Source organism: Somniosus microcephalus, chromosome 1 (genome assembly GCF_052327205.1).
Source record: "Somniosus microcephalus isolate GS21.2 chromosome 1, FLI_Smic_1.0, whole genome shotgun sequence".
NCBI classification, from domain to species: Eukaryota; Metazoa; Chordata; class Chondrichthyes; order Squaliformes; family Somniosidae; genus Somniosus; species Somniosus microcephalus.
The window spans coordinates 96519533-96539912 of record NC_140987.1 but is presented as its reverse complement, the minus strand read 5'-3'; the positions used below and the strand labels follow the sequence as shown (position 1 = coordinate 96539912).

Sequence of the window (20380 nt, the reverse complement as noted above, 5' to 3'; positions counted from 1 at the left end):
AATGTCCCAGGAATTTGAATCCCCCCCCTTGCACCATTCCTCTACCCACGTATTCATCTGAAATATCCTTCTATTTCTACTCTGACTAGCACGTGGCACTGGTAGCAATCCTGAGATTACTACCTTTGAGGTCCTGCTTTTTAATTTACCTCCTAACTCCCCATAGTCAGCTTTTAGGGCCTCATCCCGGTTTTTACCTATATTGTTGGTACATATATGCACCACGACAACTGGCTGCTCCCCCTCCCCCTCCAGAATGCTCTGCAGCCGCTCTGAGACATCCTTGACCCTTGCACCAGGGAGGCAACACATACCATCCTGGAGACTCGTTTGCGGCCTCAGAAACGCCGATCTATTCCTCTTACAATAGAATACCCTATTACTATAGCTCTCCCACTCTTTTTCCTCCTCGCCGGTGCAGCAGAACCGCCCACTGTGCCAGGAAGTTCGCTGCTGCTGTCTTCCCCCAATAAGCCATCCCCCCCAACAATATCCAAAAGTGATATATCTGTTTGAGAGGGGGATGGCCACAGGGGACACCTGCACTATCTGCCTGCGCCTACTACTCTGCCTGGCGGTCACCCATTCCCTCCCTGCCTGTGCAGCCTTTACCTGCGGTGTGACCAACTCCCTAAACGTGCTTTCCACGACGTCCTCAGCATCGCGAATGCTCCAGTATGTATCCATTCGCAGCTCCAGCGCCACAATGCGGTCTACCAGTAGCTGCAGCTGGATACACTTCCTGCACACATGGTCGTCAGAGACACAGGAAGTGTCCCTGATTTCCCACATAGTGCAGGAGGAGCATACCATGGCACTGAGCTGTCCTGCCATGACTTACCCTTCAATTAATTTAAATGAACTTAAATCAAATCAATACCACCAATTAAATGATATACTCAAGGGTCCTTGGTTACTAGCACTAGAAACTATAACCACAAAAAAATTAAGACCTGCTGCTGTAACTTTCATCAATGCTTTTGTTACCTCTAGATTTGACTATTCTAACACACTCCTGGGCTGGTCTCCCACGTTCTACCCTACGTAAACTTGAGATCATCCAAAACTTGGCTGCCCGTGTGCTAACTTGCACCAAGTCCCGCTCACACATCACCCCTGTACTCGCTGACCTACACTGGCTCCCAGTTAAGCAACGCCTCGAATTTAAAATTCTCATCCTTGTTTTTAAATCCCTCCATGGTCTCGCCCCTCCCCATCTCTGTAATCTCCACCAGCCCCACAACTCCCCCACCCCGAGATATCTGTGCTCCTCAAATTCTGCCCTCTTGAGCATCCCTGATGATAATCAGTCAACCATTGGTGGCCGTGCCTTCAGCTACCTAGACCCTAAGCTCTGGAATTCCCTCCCTAAACCTCTCCGTCACTCTACCTCTCTTTTCTTCTTTAAGACGCTCCTTAAAACCTCCCTCTTTGACCCAGCTTTTGGTCATCTGCCCTAATTTCTCCTTATGTTGCTCGGTGTCAAATTTTACTCTGCAAACACTCTTGTGAAGCGCCTTGGGACATTTTACTACATTAAAGACGCTATATAAAATACAAGTTGTTGTTGTCGTCTTAAAGGAGGAGAGCTAGGAGAAGCGGAGAAGTTTAGGGAGGGAATTCCAGAGCTTAGGGCCTAGACAGCTGAAGGTATAGCTGCCAATGGTGGGGGAAAGGAAGTCGGGGATGCACAAGAGGCCAGAATTCGAGGAACACAGAGTCATTGGAGATTTGTAGGGCTGGCGGAGGTTACAGAGCTAGGGAGGGGCGAGGCAAGTATTAACCCATTTATTTTAAAAAGGTTAATACTTGTGTCAAAATAATAGTGATTGGAAAATCTAAGCCTTTGTGTAATCTTCAGCTCTTCAACAGGGAAAAACTTTATATATTTTAACCTAGTAAGTGATCCAATTCTGAATTTCCCTATGAAACAATGAAACGTCTGCACACTTGAGACAATAATTGGTCAAATTTTTGGCATACTTTGATTAGAAGAAATACCAGCCCTGGAAATTTGCCATTAATACCTATGGCATTCATTCTCATCTGGTCATAGAGGTTATAGTCACACTTACCACGATTGGCTGCCTGAAGTACTCTTCCATAGCTGCGTTGCAAAGACCGGACAGATTAATCCCATGGAAACACTGCTGGTACCTGAGGTGGAGGAAGATAATCAGTAAATTACAAAAAGGAACATTTAGACAATTGCAATTAGATTAGTGATTATGAGCCTGCTCTCAGGGACCTAACTTACACCTTGTGTGATTTTATTGTGGTATTATAATAACTCCCAACTTGCTATTACAAGGCAGTTTCCTGTGACTGGCTGGTCTCTGGTATTGCCTGTAAATGTCACTTGTAGCAGCTCAGCCAAAGGCCTATACACAGTAACATGCAATGCCTCAGGCACTGAGAAGCTGCACAAGATGGTTGTATTATAATAAGATAGGTTTGCATGGACAAAACCATTTAGCCATTTAATCCCATTCATCCAAATATCAACTTTACTGCCTTCCCATTATGACATCCAGCTGCTTTTTAATGAGTCCAGTGTCCTGACCTGGATCACCACCCCTGGCACACAGTTCCAGCTGTTGATCTGTGTGGTGTGAAGAAATACGTTCTGATAACTGTCCTTCACCCCTCTGCATTTATGCCCTCAGGTCCTGCTGCTTTGGCATATCGGAGTGTTGTTGCAGGTTAACTTTCTCTATCCCATTAAGTATCTTATACAATCCACTCTGAGATGTCGCCTTTCAAGGTTGAAGAGCCATAGCTTACCAAGTCCTTCCTTTTTGCTCATCCCTCAAACATTAGGGTAGGTTGGATGGCCTCCTCAAGTCGAGGTGCCCAGAATTGTACTCTGTACACCAGGTGTGTCCTGACCAAAGCACTATATAGCTTTGCCATGATTCTAAGGATTTGTACTCAAATGATTTGGCAATATAATTCACCATTCTGTGTGCTTTGTTTATTGTTGCCTCACAGTATTTCGACATGGCCTCTTCCAAGTTCTCACTTGACACAGTCTAACCCACCTCTCGAATACACATGTCTCCAATTTTTACTTCCAATATGCAGTACTTTGTATTTGTCCTTATTAAATATCAATTGCCACTGATTAGCCTCAGTGCACCGCCACCACCACCCCCCCCCCACCCCACTCTTTAAGTTTCTGTAAAATCATGGCTGCCTGCTCTGAATCCAGTCTCCTGCAGTTTGGTGTCATCTGCAAATTTAACTCCTTGCCCTGAGACTGCAATTCCAGATCAGTTATGCATACCAGGAACAGAAGTGGTGCCAGCCCCAACCCCTGTGGCACCTTACGCAATACCTCCCCCATTTTGACCTAGTTTCCTTTACAATGACCATCTACTTCATTCTCTTTAGCCAATTACAAATTCACATCCATGTTTTAAACTTGATACCCACGATCCCTTAGGGTTTTTATCCCCCTTGCTCCAATAGTACTAGAAGAATTTTCTCGCATTACATTTTACATCTGTTCGTATGTCCTTTTCTAGTTCTCTCTTGGCACAATTAATCTCTTTTTTGACCTATTTATATATAATCTTCAGCCAAATGGCCACCCTCTTCTCCTTACAAGCTTTGAAATAGGTAGCAGCAATCGAAAAAAAAATGCTTATAGAAGAACTCCACAAACAAATTTCCATTCAGGCGCAGTTTACTATGACAATTTCATCATTGTTTCATGCTTCACAGAGAATCTTTCTGTGCAATGACAACCTGCATAGCAGAGCCACATCTGCTAACAACTCAATGCTTAATATAAAGTATTAAAGACAAGTGGGATTTTTTTTTTACATATGCGTATTCAGGCGTTACACTCACAAAATGCTAATACATCGTTAATCCATTCACTGGGCAAAACCTACATATAGGCTTAACTTTAGGAATACATTTTCCAAACGTTAAGTGCTGTGCAAGGTTAATTGTTGTGCATGTTAAGTGTTTCCCGCTAGGTGTGTTGTAGGAGAATATTTATTTGTTTTTAACCAACTTCGGGAATTTCCTCGAGGCTTCTCCCGATTGGCCACTATAACTTCGGCGGATGATTGTTAGAAGCCCTGTTTATAAATCTACCGGAGGTTTCCGCCAATCTTCCACCAAAGTTAGACCAGCCAATTGGGAGAACCCTTGAGGAAATTCTCAGCACATATGTCTTTAAAATAATTATTTTTCTATAACTTCTGTGGATCCCCTTTGCATTGTGTCTACCTCCTGTATTGATGTGTGTGTGCTTGGTTTGTTTACTTTTTCTTTTTATCAACAACTCAGCAGAGAATGAAGAGCGACAGTATGAAACGTTTAATTTTGTTTTCATGAGGCCTGTGAAGCAGTGATACACAACTTAGTCCCTGACAAAAGACAAATAGGGGTAAATTCTTGACTTTGTGTGATTGTGTAAAACGGGCGATAGCGAGTCGGCAGCCCATTTCACACCTCCTAATTTTTATTTCCATAAAAGCCAACGGAAAAATCAGGAGAGATGTTAAACTCGCCGATTCGCTAACACCCGTTTTACAGTGTCGCACAAAGTCAAGATCTACCCCATAAAGTGGACAACTATCACCCCAAAGGAAAATCTGCATTTTGGATCTTTCCAAAGAGAATCGATAGCTGGTCTGTGATACAGGGAGCAGAACTTTCAACTTTAGAGGGGGCAAAAATTTGCCAGCAATGGATTGGCTAAAGTTGAAAGTTCCGCCCATTGAAGATAACCTAAATGTTAAGTTTCTTAGATTAGGATTTCAGGGGCTTTACTAATTCTGATAATACCAACCCAGCCACATCAACTCACTCTATTCCGAGGAGTTACCAGGAAATACAGGCTTCAGTGAAATGCTGTCAGCACTGACCTGAGCTTTAGTGTGGGCAATGTCAATGACAGTCAGATAGAAAGCTTATTTGGAATATTTACAAATACTGGCAATTTCTGCTCCTGTAGAAACCTGTGATGTGCACAGTCTATAAAGCTTTGTTCACAGAAAAACTGAATTCCTGTGATGGATCACTTATTCCACTTGCTCTGCTTCACACCCATGCATTTTTTGTAGTGTTGCCAACTTATCAATGGAAGAAACAGTTTTTAAACAATCGATGGTTTATCACCACATTTCAGATTCCGCGGTTAGATGCGGGCCTGTGCTGCGAATCTACAACATAAATTCTAGCCTAAGTGCCATGGGAATTAAACCACCTCTCAGTCACAGTGAGGACATTTCTGGGCTTCCAACCCATTCCCACAGTAGATAAAGATGACCTTCCTCCCACTGAAGAAAAATTCAGCCGAGCACAAATTCAGCCCTCCCCTTCTAGGAATTAATTCCCACTACCCACAGCGCTGAAACCTGCCCCCTGCCTGGAACAAATTTGGGTCTATTCCTGTACCCATGAGCATTAATCCATCCTCCCACCCTATAAGAAGCGAATTCTTCCCCATCATTGTGCCCATTCCAGCCTCTCACCCAGAAGCAACTCAGCACCATTCCCCCACCCTGAGCATAAAATCAACTCACTGTAGCATTCTTCCCCCACGAGAAGTAAAATAATTCCCTCCCGCCCCCACCCAAAGAAGACGGAATTGGGCCCTAACAGTGCAACACGCATTCCCATTTGTAGTGTGTGTGCCTTTAAGTCAGAACTACTTTTACAGCTCCTGTATACTGTACTACCGGCATTGACCACACCTGTATATAAGCTTTGCGCATGCCTCTGTACCCCCAGTCTTGAGACTACCCTCCTCCAGTAAAGACCTGTTTATTGTTAATGTACAGCATCCATGTGATTATTTAATAACAGCATATCCACTGAACCACGGATCCAACAGTGGCGACGAGTGTCGATTCGAATCTACCTGCAACATAAAAAAAAAATAGTCGAGGCCAGGAACACGGGCGTCGACCACGAGCAACCGCCCAGCAGTCAGGCAGAGATTGAACTTCGCAGGGGAGGCTGTGGAGAGCCGGGCTTGGTTCCCCAGCCACGACGAGCAGCAAGAGGCCGACGACAGGTCCAGCGCAGACCCTTCCCGAGCAGCGGCGGCTGGAGCCGACCGACGGCGGAGAGAAAGCCGAGCAGCGTCGACGGGGTAAGACAGAGGGTGAAGAGTGCAGGGCGCAGCCGGGGTTTGAACACCGAGCGGCGTCGAGAAAAAGAAAACAAACCGGAGAGAAAGGGTAGAGAAACAGCCGGGTTCTAGACTGAGCGGCGTTGAAAAATATAAAAAGAAGAACGCGCAGAGCACAGCCAGGACTCACGGGCTGAACAGGGTCCGCGGGGCGAAGAAAGGGGAGCGCGGGAGACGCCATTGAGCCGCGGAGAAGGAAGAGCGCGGGTGACGCCATTTTTAGAAGCCGCAGCGGAGAAGACGGGCGAGCGCGGGAAGGAAGGAAAGCGCGGGAGACGCCATTTTGTGCCAGCGGAGAAGAAGAGGAAGCGCGGGAGGCGCCATTTTTGACAGTTAACTCACACCCAAGGATGCCGAAGAGTGGCAGTATCTCTACGTTCGACAATGAAGTCGAAGATTGGGCGACATATGTGGAACGTATTGAGGTGTACTGCAGGGCGAATGAAGTGCCAGATGCTAATAAAGCACTGGTTCTGTTAAATTCCATGGGTGCAAAAACGTATGGGTTACTGCGAAATCTAATAACCCCAGAGAAGCCGGTAAACAAGAATTTTGAAAGCATAGTAGAAATCCTACAGGACCACTTAAACCCCACACCACTGCTGATAGCAGAACGATTTAAGTTCCATAAAAGGAACCAACACAAAGACGAAAGCAATGCTGAGTACCTAACGGAACTGCGCAAGCTATTGAAACACTGCCAGTTTGGAGTGGGACTAGCAGATACGTTAAGGGACAAGTTTGTGTATGGGCTACAAAGTGAAGGAACCCAGAAACGGCTTCTATCAGAAAAGGACCTTACGCTGGACAAAGCTTTCAGTATGGCAGTATCACACGAAGCAGCCGCAAGGGGCGTTGCAGAGATACAACGGAGACCGCAAGAATATGGCACCCATGAAATGTCCTATGGAACAGGGAAGTGCTATCGCTGCGGCAGAACAACACATGACCAGAAAGATTGTTGGTTCAAGGACCAAGTGTGCAGACAGTGTGGGAAAGCAGGACACATAGCAAGAGTCTGCAGGTCTCTGAAGAAAACCAACAGTAAGAAATCTCCACAGGAGAAGTAAAAAAAGGTACACCAGGTGAGGGACAGTGGTTCAGACGAACAGAAAAGTGACACAGACTCCGGAATCAAGGAGCTGGGTTGTCTGAAACTACATAAGGTAACAGAAATGGAGGATCACCAGACTATCTGGGTTACACTCAAGATAGACGGACTCCAAGTGAAAATGGAATTGGACACAGGGTCAGCTCTAACAGTCATAAATCAAAGAGACTACAAGCGGCTATTTTCACACATACCCTTGAAAGCTACAGAGATTGTCTTGAAGACGTATACGGGGCAAAAAGTCTACCCCAAAGGAAAAATAAGGGTGAAAGTGACATATAAAGGCCAGGAAATACCTAAAATGGATATATATGTATTGCCAGATGGAGGACCACCACTGCTAGGACGTGAATGGATCCGGAAGATACAATTAGATTGGCATTCCATACAGGCACTGAAGGTTGAGGCCAAAAAGGATGACGACGTCACACCTGGACGACTGTCAAAAATGCTAACTGACGCAAAAGAAGTGTTCCAGGAGGGACTAGGAACACTAAAAGGAATAACAGCAACGATTAAAATAGAGGAAAATGCAAGCCCAAAGTTTCTGAAGGCCAGACCAGTGCCTTATGCGATCAGACCAGCTGTTGAAGCAGAGCTGGAAGGGTTGGAACGTTCAGGAGTACTGTACAAAGTGGACTGGAGCGAGTGGGCTACACCCATCGTTCCTGTAATGAAGAGGTCGTTGAGTAATACGCCTGGGGAACCAAAGAAGGTCCGCATCTGTGGGGATTTTAAGGTGACAGTGAACCCAGTCCTTCACACGGTACAATATCCGCTTCCACGAATTGAGGATATTTTCGCCTCACTATCTGGAGGTAAACGCTTCACCAAAATTGATCTAGCCCAGGCGTACTTGCAAATGGAGGTAGAAGAAGCTTCGAAACAATACCTTACGATCAACACTCATAAAGGTCTCTATCAATACAACCGGCTGGTGTTTGGAGTGGCCTCGGCTCTGGCTATCTGGCAAAGGGCGATGGATCAGGTCCTGCAAGGGATTCCAGGGACCCAGTGTTATTTGGACGACATCTTGGTCACGGACGAAAATGACGGTGATCACCTCGCCAACTTGGAGAAGGTGCTCACCAGATTAAAGGAGTATGGGCTACGAGCTAATCGCCACAAGTGCGAGTTTTTCCAGAAACAGATTTTGTATTGTGGCCACGTCATCGATGAAGAGGGGTTACATAAGTCCCCTGACAAGATTGAGGCAGTAGTCAAGGCTCCAGCACCGGAAAATGTGTCACAACTGAGGTCGTTCCTCGGGCTGGTAAACTACTACCACAAGTTCTTACCAAATTTGTCTACGGTATTACACCCACTGAACACCCTACTGCAAACAGGGGTACCATGGAAGTGGGATGACGAACGTAGACGAGCTTTCCAGAAGTGTAAAGAATTGATCACATCAAAAGAGGTGTTGGCCCATTTCAACCCAGCACTGCCAATTCGTTTGGCATGTGATGCATCACCGTATGGTATTGGAGCGGTGCTGTCGCACAAATTCCCTGATGGGTTGGAGAGGCCAGTAGCCTTTGCGTCTCGGTCACTAACCTCAGCCGAGTGCAACTACGCCCAGATTGACAGGGAGGCCCTCAGCCTAGTATGGGGAGTAAAAAAATTCAACCACTATCTGCATGGGCAGAAGTTCACCTTGCTGACTGACCACCAACCACTTGTCTCTATCTTTAATCCTAAGAAGGGCGTTCCAGTGATGACTGCACAGCGGTTACAAAGATGGTCCCTGTTTCTAGGGGCGAATCAATATGAAATAGAATATAAAGGCACGAAACAGCATAGGAACGCTGATGGGCTATCGCGCCTGCCACTGCCTACTGTGGAGGAAGCACCAGCAGTGGACCCTATCGAGATATTTTATTCGTCAATAATTGAACGATTGCCAGTAACAAACGCGGATATAGAGAAGGAGACCCGCAATGATCCGACGCTGTCTCGGGTATATGAATTGATGGTGAGTGGATGGCCAACTCATGGCGACTCACTGTTGCCAGCATTCTCATCCAGAAGAGAACAGCTGTCAGTATGCCCGGGGACAGTGATGTGTGGATCCAGAGTGGTGATTCCACCCAAGTTAAGGGAGAGAGTGCTAAAGGAGCTACATGAAGGTCATCTAGGGGGAGTGAAAATGAAAAGCCTTGCTAGGGCTTATGTGTGGTGGCCGGTGATATACCTATCAATTCATCCAATGAAAAGCGACGAGTTAAGAAAGTAACTATAGGTTTTTATTGGCTAAATAACAGAGCCCACCCTCGTGGGTGATCGGATCCAACAAGGAGGAATACCAGCCAGTCGACCACCTTTATACCTGGGCAAGTAGGTGGAGCCATGGGCGGAGTCAGCAGTGGTCAGCCCAGGTATAACAGCGTGACAAGAGGCGACCTCGTGTAGTGATACAACAGTGTAAACAGTGATAACCATAGTGTAACGATATAACAGTGATAACCATAGTGTAACGATAGTGAACGATAAAAGTGGTTTACCACAGCCGGGAATCGATCAACAAATCGAAGACCGAACTAAGAGCTGCTTAGGATGCCAGAAGGTCCAAAATGCACCACCACATGCGCCTCTACACCCATGGGAGTGGCCCTCCTCTCCATGGCAACGGGTGCATATTGATTTCGCTGGTCCATTCATGGACTCAATGTTCTTAATAGCAGTGGATGCTCATTCAAAGTGGCCTGAGGTGATAAAAATGTCTTCAACCACTACAGAGAAAACGATTGCAGTCCTACGGACCATATTTGCCAGAAACGGTTTGCCAGAGCAGATTTGCTCTGATAATGGACCACAGTTTGTGTCCGACGAGTTCCAAAAATTTATGAGAAGGAATGGGGTAAGGCATTACACATCCGCCCTGTATCATCCAGCCACAAATGGATTGGCTGAGAGGTTCGTACAAACCTTTAAGAAGGCGATAAAGGCCATGTGCGACGATGAAATTCCACTACAGCATAAGATGGACAATTTCTTATTAGCCTACCGAAACGCGACACATGCAGTTACCAACCAGACCCCAGCCATGATGTTCTTTAACCGAAGGTTGAGATCTCGTCTGGACTTGCTCAGACCAAATGTGTGAAGAAATGTTGAGGACAAACAATTCCAGCACATCAACGAGAAGCCGACAAGGAGCTTCAATGTAGGGCAACCAGTCTTGGCCCGTGACTATCGAACAGAGAAATGGCAACCCGGAACGATATGTACAAGGCAGGGGCCATTAATGTACACAGTGGATGTCGGGGAGAACATTGTGAGACGCCACGTCGATCAGATCTTAGCGTCACAGGAAGGCGTCAACCCCATGTCTCGAGTACCTGGGGATGAACCCGACATACCGGTAGCATCTACTTCAGACCCAGTAGCAGTGGAACCCGATGAACTACCCGATGAAAAGGGGTCAGAATTGCCTCTGCACCAAGAACAAGAACCTCCGGAAAGGCGCTATCCCGAAAGGGTCAGGAAGCCGCCCCAAAGACTGAATCTATAAATGGACTTTTGTTGTTTAATGTACATGTTGAAATGTCAATTGTTATTTGAATATTAGGGGTACTACTAATCTAAAAGGGGAGGAATTGTAGTGTATGTGCCTTTAAGTCAGAACTACTTTTACAGCTCCTGTATACTGTAGTACCGGCAGTGACCACACCTGTATATAAGCTTTGCGCATGCCTTTGTACCCCCAGTCTTGAGACTACCCTCCTCCAGTAAAGACCTGTTTATTGTTAATGTACAGAATCCGTGTGATTATTTAATAACAGCATATCCACTGAACCACGGATCCAACACCATTGACAGGAAAATTAGCCCTGGTCCAGTGCCACCCAACCTTTCACCATCCTCTATTGTCCCCTCTTCTCCACCGCCTATCCCCTTCTTCTCCTCCCCTCATCCTTCTTTTCCTCCTCTACAGTCAAGAAATGGGTCCTGGCGCAGTGCCACACACCCCTTTGTCATCTTCTGTTACTCCTTCTCCTCCACTCCCTCCTCTGGCACTTTCCCCTCCATTGCCTCTCCCCCTCTCCCTGTCTGTCCCTCTCTCACTCCCCTCCTCACCATACCCCCTCCATCACCTGCATCCTGTTATCCCACTGCTTTCCAACCTGCCTGATTTGAATACTGGACTTGGTCTTGACTCTCCATATGCAACGGCACAGGACATTGACTATATATACAGTTTGCTCGATACATCAGTGCTATATGTGTCAATTGTTCTGTGTTTATGGGTGTAAACTGTTACTGCTTTTTGGTTGTGCAAAGGCATTGCCATGAAAGCAAAGCAAGACTTGTGGGATAGAAATTCCTGACTGGAAGCAAACGACATTGGAAGCTGTGTCAAATATGGCAGCAGAGAGCAATTCTAATGCAAACTTTTCAATCCTGGGATTTTGAACTGGTTTAAATCATGAGATTGGTCGATAACTGAAGATTGCACTTTTGAAATACAGATTCCAAAAAAAGTACAACGGACTTGTTCTGTGCTGTGATCTTGGAAAAACTGCTCAAAGCTACTAACAGAATTGATGACCGTTGCAACAGGTCCCCATTAAAATAGACAACTGAACAGTAATACACCCGCAAAAGCTACACTTTCCCACATCTGTTCACAGAAATGATTAGCCCATTGGATTTTGACATTTATAAACTACATCTTACCTTGCAAAATCCATTACATAATGCATTCAGGTGGGACAGATAAAAAAAAAATTCTCTCTGGTCATCTATGTATTTAGTAATAATCTGCCTATTTTCCTTAGAAAACAAGTTGCCCCAAATGGTTTACAGATGGTGATATCAAACATTGCCAGAGTCTCTCATGAGGACATACCAGAAATTTGCCCTCGTGTAGTGTTCCATGTAAAGCTGCTCATCAGAAAACGGAGCTAGATGAACATCACCAAAAGTAGGAAACATCATCCCTAAGAAAACATACACAGCAGCGGGGTAAACACGCTATCTTGAACAGGGCTATAATAGTGAATATAAATAAATAGTGCCTTATTTTAAGGGATAGCTAACATCTTCATTATTTAACGAAAGCATAAAAGTGTGGAAGAGCAGTCAGGGTGTCTGACTCTCCGATCCCTCCCCGTGCGTAAGCAGGATGCTTGGCATTTCCCCATGGTCATTAAAAAATTTCACATGGGAAATTACAGATACAAGCTTGTGTCCCACTACTGAGCTCCAATGCACTGTGCCACAGCATGAACAGGTGTTCTAATGAAAAATAAGATACTTCACCTTCATTGTAGCACGATCCTTGCTAGTCAAGGATTTTGTGTTCTGTAAGGAGGTAAATGCTACAGTGATGTTCTTTTTAAAGAGTTGGGTCTGGTGTTGGAGTCGGTTAGAACACTGTCCTTTCACCTCTGGGATCTGGGTTTCAATGCAGCCTAGATTGAAAGTCTCCTCTTGCTACCAGCAGCAAGGGCCCTAAATTGAATTAAATTAAATTGGGTGATCTCAACAGTTTTTAAAACTAGCGAGGTCACACTATATAAAGCTATCCACAATTCAGGAATTAGATATATCGTCCCGGGAAAGCACTCAAATGGCTGATGGGGAAAAGGAACTATCACAGTGGGTCTCTTTCTTCTTAACCCAAAGTAAAAAGACACTGTTAGGACAGAACAGAGAAAGCTTTACTTTGCATCTAGCCTGACTTCAGAGCACTTGGTGTTAACACTGGTTGCTAAAAGTAGAAAAGTATTCCATTCCCAACCCAAACATCCCTTGCTACAAAAAACACAAAAACTTCAACCCCTTCAAAATATTGCACTTTTGCTCTATGTTGTGCAATCTTAACCACCTTTTCTTGTTTACAAGAGAGGTGCTAGATTCTTTGATTATCCACTTCCTATTAGTATCAGGACTAATATCACAGCAACTGATCTCACACCCCACCCTAGACAACTTATAAACATTCTGACTACAAGTTGTATGTTTCTGCATGTGTTGACCTACCATTAGGCTTCAACCATTTTTTTGCATGGAGATAGCTTTCGAGCATCCTCTCATTAAATAACAAATATCCCATAGGTTCTGAAATAATGATGTCCACTTTCTCAGGAATAGTAATTTCCTCGATTTTCCCTTCCAGGACCATTACCCGGTCTGAAAGATTGTTACTTTTCACTAGAATCTGAAGATATAAAGAGAAAGCAACATCTTAGCACAGATAGGTATCACAAGCAGTTGTGGCTTTCTGTGGGCCAACCTACATTGTATTTAAAAATTGAATAGACAGAACAGAAGAATGAGAAAAGACAATTCACTGCATCTACCTCACCCTATCATAATTCCATGCACAAGGACTACTTAGCTATTTATATATATATCCTGCCTTGGCACCAAGTCTCAATCCCTGTTTTCTATTGAATTAAGAACCTGTCCAACACTTTATTCAATGCTGCAAGGAAGTTCACATTCACAGTACTGGTCTGCTTCATTGGGGAATTTTATGAGGCTTCATTCCCACTGTGGAGCCTCACTGGTGGTGAAAACAGGTCAGAAAATCTAAGCTACAATGTTGCAGCCCCTCTCCATCACCATGCTCATTGCTAGCGAGGCCCAATGCCATATGTCAACAACTCGTTGTGAAGTAGTTAATCTTTAAATTACCTCTGGCTAAGAGTTTCTGTAGCTTATGATTATAATCCATACTTCTTTTTTGATTAAACAAAAATAGATTCCTCACATCCATCCCCACAAGTATCCTTCATTATTTTTTAAAAATCCATCGACTTATTTTTGTAAATAGAGCTGATTAACTTCCTTTATCCCGCCTTCATAGCTCATTCATCCAAAACCTGATGCCATCTCTGTTAATCTTCTTGCACTCAATTGCCATTGGCACAGCAATCAAAACTGTAACTTTGCTTGAACTGTGGTTTCACCAATATTTTATACATTATCTTCATAACATCTGGATTTACTGATGTACCCTAATATTCTACTAGTGTTGGCAATCATTACTAAATAACATGATACTTTCAACATTAGAATAGAAGGGGTCCTAGCATCATTACTAGGGAATATCACTGGTTACATCTGCCCGATAACATCTGTCATCGATAATTATCCTCTGATTCCATTTAGCAATTCGGCTCTCTGCATAAATTGAATATAAATGGTTTCACTAAACTGTAGTTTACAATGACAGTTTACTAAAATATTTTCTTTGATTTACAAGGGAGTAAAATATACCCATAGGTTGAAACTGCCAAAACTCATTCATTTAGAACCCTTACAGCTGGCAACTTTCATCCAATCAGTCTTGGCTGGATTCAAACTCAGGTCTCAGTGATTAAAGTGGTTTGCTAACACACTGCATTACCCAATCTCAAACTAAACAGAATCGTTATACCTCTACCCTGAATTTCTACAGGACTCATCGCCATCTCTTGCCATAACTTCGGTGAGAGATTGATCGAAGCCTTGGAAAAATGGCATGAACAACTAAAAACGGTGGGAGATTGGGACATCCCTCATGGGTGGTCGAGGGCCTAAAGTCTAGGTTACATTTTTAGGACAAATATTTGAAAACACCACATGAAGATGTGAATTCTGTATAAATATGATAAATTCATAAAAATATGAAACAAAACACTGACATAATTTACGTGTGGATCCTAATGAATACACAGAAGTAAATTGTAACTGAAAACTGACAGTTTGATCTAAGGGTGAGATTCCAGGTTTGTTACAAAATATATATTCATTTAAATATAAAAAGTAAGGTATTTAAAAACTAATTCCTTCACATCTGTGAACTCTGCATCTAAGGCAACTGTATAAAATGGGAGTTTTATTTATGCAGTCTAACTTCAGTGCTAGGCTTCTAAGGTGTGTAAAGAATGTAATGGCAGAGTTGCTGGCAATATTAATAAATTTAAGACTGGTGATCTACCTCAGACACTGCTCCCTAATGTATGGTTGTGTGTTATGAGGGGGTGCAGGGGAGAGAAGGAGAATGATCTTCAGTTTGCTACCTGTAACCCTTAATTAATAATTGAGGACACCCATGCGACTAATCAACTTGTATTTGAGGAATTACAACAACTTGCATTTATATAGTGCCTTTTACGTAGTAAAGCACCCCAGGGATTTCAACAAGAGCGCCATCAATAAAAGATTTTGACACTGAGCCACAGAAGGAGATATCAGGACAGTTCTTGGTCAATGAGGTAGGTTTTAAGGAGCATCTTAAAGGAGGAGAGGGAGGTAGAGCGGTGCAGAAGTTTAGGGAGGGAATTCCAGAGCTTAGGGCCAAGGCAGCTGAAAGCACGGCCGCCAATGGTGGAGCGATGAAAAAAATCTTCCAAAACACACCCAAAAAAAGCTCTTAATGGCACTTAAAACAAATAAACTGACACTATTTAGTGTAATTCTACCTGTTGTTTGACAATTATTCAATGTTGCCCAAATACACACCATCAAAATTATTGCCATTATAATCAGTATGCCACTGAACATCTTGCTAATATTTCCAGAGCAATTTAGTCAAAAAAGAGAAATCCAGGTGAAGGGTCAAGGTTCATAAACAGGCACGAACAAGTTGAAGAAAATGAAAGAGTAGGTAAATCAGCAAGCAATTATTAGATGATGCCAAGCTTGGATTTTATAAGCTTGTAAGATTGTCTGAGGAAGGCAAGAAAATCCAGAGTTTTGAGGTCCTGGAAAAGAATGAGTTGGATTCTAAACTGCAGTGAGTGAGGATAGGAGGAGAAACAGCTGTAGGATGGTGTAGGTGGAACTTTTTTTAAAATAGGGAAGTTAGAGGAGCTCTGATGATAGTAGTATCGATAAAATATAAAGACAAGAAAACTTGTGGTAAAGATAGACAGAGAAAATGCTGGAAATACTCAGCAGGTCAGGCAGCATCTGTGGAGAGAGAAACAGAGTTAAAATTTCAGATCGATGACCTTTCGTCAGTGTTTTCAAGAATTTTCTGTTTTTATTTCCGATTTCCAGCAACCGCAGAATTTTGCTTTTCGTAAGGATAGACGGGTTGGAGGCTAGAGGTGAGAAATAAATTGCCTTACAGATAATAAAACTTTTGCTTATATCCTGTCCAGGATTGCACATTCTGGGGGTGATTTTGCCAATGGGGGCGCGTTGGAGGCGGGACTGCTGCTTGTCGGGTTTTAGTCCCGCCTCCATCGACTTGTGGCCAACCCACGCTATTTTCCTTTAATTGACCAGCGGGCTTAGCAGGCCGATTAAGGGGAAGCCGGTTACAGAGAATGTCAGCGTATGACAGATGAATTGTCATCATTTGACAGCTTTGAGAAGCTGTCAAACACTGACATTCTCTGTTGTTTGGTGAGTCCTTGTACTCAAGGCTCACCAAACCTATTTTCTGAGCAGAAAGCAGATGGGTGTTGCATCGGAGAATGCAGCAGCCATTCTGTCATCTCTGCCATGGTGATGCCGGAGCCTCCGGATCCCCAATGATTGAAGCCTTCAGGAAGAAACAAAGATAAGTAAACTTTTTCTAACACTTTTCACTCACCTCACATACTTACCTCTCCACACTTGCAGCCATCACTCACCTCCACACCGCACTTTTGGACCCCTCCGACCCCCACAGACCCACTGCTCGCCTCGCTGACCCTGGCGGGGTTTCCCGACATCGGGAAGCCCGCACCTCTGATGGAAAAATGGGGATAATCCTCTTAACTGCCTGTTAACTACCTGTTAACAGGCAGTTAAGTGGCTGTAATCCCCTTCCCGCCTCCAGGAGACGGGACCCGGCGCGAGTCGGGTACCCGCCTCCTGGGAAGATGGCACGGAGGCAGGTTGGGGACGGGATGAGTACCCGCCCCCAGATTCTGCCATTTTCCCGGCAGTCCCGCCTCCAAACCCGCCTCCCCAGGGCTGGCAAAATCGCCCCTAGGTGTTAGAAAAACCTCCCCAAATATGGAAACAATATTCAAGTTTTGGATAGGCTAGAGTTTTTTTTTGAGAATTAAGGATTGTTGAAAGGAAAAGAAATGTTTGGCATGAAGGAGGAAACAGATTTACCAATGGAAGAGATCATTTCCATTTAAGGTCAGAGAAAATAATGAGGGCAAAAATGTCAACAGACGAGGGTAAAGTAATTAAAGGTAAGATGAGGTAGCTGTTGGCTAGATTTGCAAGAGGCGTAAAGAAACTGTTTTTTTCAAAAAATGAAAATCATAATTTTCATTGCCCCATTGAAGGGCATGGAGAAGATCAAGGTGCACTGATTGAACCATTGTACTGAAAGACGGAAGATTGTTCACTCAGCTGTGTGATCTGAAGGAACTTGATAAATGTAGAGTGGATTCATTATCAAAAGAGTTGGTAGGCTTGGGATTATGAGTGAAAGTAGTTATAGATGGATTTGGATCTGTTTGGAGACCAGTGGTGTCCCGCAGGGATTGGTGTAGGCACCACGGCTCTTTACTGATTTTATTAATGATCTAGATGCAGGTATCGGGGGCAAGATTTGCAAATTTGAGGATGATGTCAAGATCTGTGCGAGTGTTAGGACTGTAGACGATGCTCTACTGCTTCAGGTGGATCTTGATGTATTGGGGATTGGGCTCATGACTGATAAATTATGTTTAATTTGGAAAAGTGCAGGGTTATTCACGTGGGCAGGGCGAATGCTCAACATTCATACACCCTTCAGGGAAAAGCATTAAAGAAGGTGGAGAAAGTAAGAGATCTGATCGTTCTACTGCATAGATCTCTAAAGGTTCATGAGCAATGCCGTGAAGCGATAGCTCGAGCAAATAGGGTGTTAGGGTGCATTCACAGGACAACTGATTGTAAAACGAGGCATACTATTGTGTCAACAGAAAATGCTGGAAATACTGAGCAGGTCAGGCAGCATCTGTGGCGAGAGAAACAGAATTAACGTTTCAGGTCAATGACCCTCCGTCAGAACTCTATTTTGTCCTTGTACAAGATCTTGGTCAGGCCGGACATGGAATACTGTGTCCAGTTTTGGTGGTCTCATATGGTGGGTGATATTGGAGGCTTTGGAAAGGGTGCAGAGGAGGGCCATTAAACTAATTCCCAGTTTGATAGGCTAAAAGAGCTAGGACTCGTCATATAGGGAAGCGTAGACTTAGGGGTGACCTGATCGACGTTTAGAACATGATGAAGGGAATAGATTGTGTTTAAGTCGACAGTTTGTTCCAATTAAATAGGTTAGGGAGGACCTGGGGTTACAATTTTAAGTTCTGCAAGGTCAGATCTAGGTTAGATGTCAGGGGGTGGTTCTTTTCCAAGAGAAGAGTGGATCTCTGGGACAGGCAGGCGACTCGTGCAGTGAAGATTCGCTGAATTCCTTCAAGCGAGAGCTGGACTTGTTTCTGGCTAGGATGGAGATCACCTCTTACAAAACGTAGGTCCTGTCAGTGTTCCCCATAATTTATTTTTGGTTGCACGGCCCCTTTAAGGGGCTGCGTGTCCATTCACAGTTTTGCGCATGTGCAGCTTATGGGGATCGTTGGGTATTGTATAACATTAATCAGGGCCAGAGTGAGCTCCTGGACCAGTTTCGATCACCTAAAGGGGTCGGAGAGGAATTTCCCAGATTTCAAGATCCGCCTGAAGCAGTAGAGCATCATCGACAGTCCCAACACTCGTACAGATCTTAGCATCATCTTCAAATTTACAGGCCCCACCAGCCTTTCCATCACCCTGAAATACATTAATGCATTCATATAAAATTCCTTTGTTCTTCACTTCAATGAAGGAGCTAAACCATTTACTTTAAATAGGTTTATGTTTTTGTTACAGTGGTCAAAGAAATTCCTACAAATGAATTAACATATTGATATGCTGATAGCACAGCACGATTTCACCTGGTTAGTGTCTCAACTTACTCCCAATATAAAGATTCTCTAGTAGGGTTAATAGCTGGGTGGGGAGCATATATGCTTATCATCACCTTTCCTGTGCGCCTGTCCAAAATTAAGAAATTGCTTCTTTAAAAAAATCCAAATAGATGTCGTTAAAGCAACGAGCGGTTAGTGTAAATAAGCAATCCTATCATTTCACAAGCCATGGATGAATAAAAGGTCTGAGCAGCCCCCCAGCTAATGTAATTGTTATGTCTCAATAATATGTGAAGTGGGAAATTACCATAAATATACAATTAGGAATAACGCCAGGACCAAACACAGCCTGTCTGCCTTCTGTTAGCTGTAGGAGACAGACCTCTTTGGAAAAATAACAGCACACGGTCTGAATTATATACAAAATAATATTATTCCTGGATCCATTTTGGAACAAATCTACCCAAATTTTTATTTTCATTCCTAAGTGAAACATTAGATCAGCCAAAATAGACAGCTACTGACTTAATGAAAAGACAGCGGTGACCAGACAAAGTTTGCACAAAGCATTGTGTACAAGTTATAAACTGCTCGAGTTCAAAGCTATTGGCAGCAACAGAGCTTATTTTTTTTAATGTAAAACAATTTACGAAGACTGGTTGATCTTCTGTGGCATTGCATACAAGGTACGGAGTGAAATAGGTCTTCGTCACTAGTGCAAAATGGGCGATAGTGGATCAGTAGCCCGTTTTACATCCCACCGCTGACTTCAATGGAAAAGAAAATCAAGTGGGGTGTGAAACAGGCTGCTGATTCACCATTGCTCGTCTTGTACTACAGTCGAAGACCAATTTCAACCCTGAGGAGTCGAGACTAAGCACAACGTTTAGTTAGAGGACAAGCGGGGAGGAGGACAAGAGAAGAGGGGCGAAACCAGCATGGGGAGTGAAAGAAGAGGAGGAGGAGGAGGGAAGAGAAGGGGAGGAAGGAAGAGGGTAGAGGAAAGGGGCAGATGGAGGCAGGGGAGTTAGGGAAAGGAGAAGGAAAAGTGTGGTAGGGTAAAGGAGGGAAGGGGTGAAGGGGAAAGGGGAGTTGGTGGAGGGGAGAGAAGGGAAGAAGAGTGGAAGGAAAGGGGAGGAGAGTTAAGAAGGGGAAGAGGATGCAAGACAGGGGAGGGGAGAGGTGGTTGGGGATGGGAAAAGATGTTTGGTGAAATCTATTATAAATAAAAACATTTTTATCTTTGAGCACTGATTTTAGTGTTTTTTCTATATA

General features: G+C 44.1%; 1 protein-coding gene across 2 annotated transcripts in view; it reads right to left on the bottom strand.

Moving 5' to 3' along the window:
• The window catches only part of carm1l (coactivator-associated arginine methyltransferase 1, like), a 241822-nt gene that overhangs the window by 43996 nt on the left and 177446 nt on the right, over nucleotides 1-20380 (bottom strand). For both annotated transcript variants that reach the window (XM_085984189.1, XM_085984184.1), the window contains exons 6-8: nucleotides 13254-13431; nucleotides 12118-12208; nucleotides 2076-2157 (exon numbers count right to left, since the gene is read on the bottom strand). In XM_085984189.1, the coding sequence (XP_085840315.1) occupies nucleotides 2076-2157; nucleotides 12118-12208; nucleotides 13254-13431 (351 nt within the window). The remainder of the gene's footprint in view (nucleotides 1-2075; nucleotides 2158-12117; nucleotides 12209-13253; nucleotides 13432-20380) is intronic.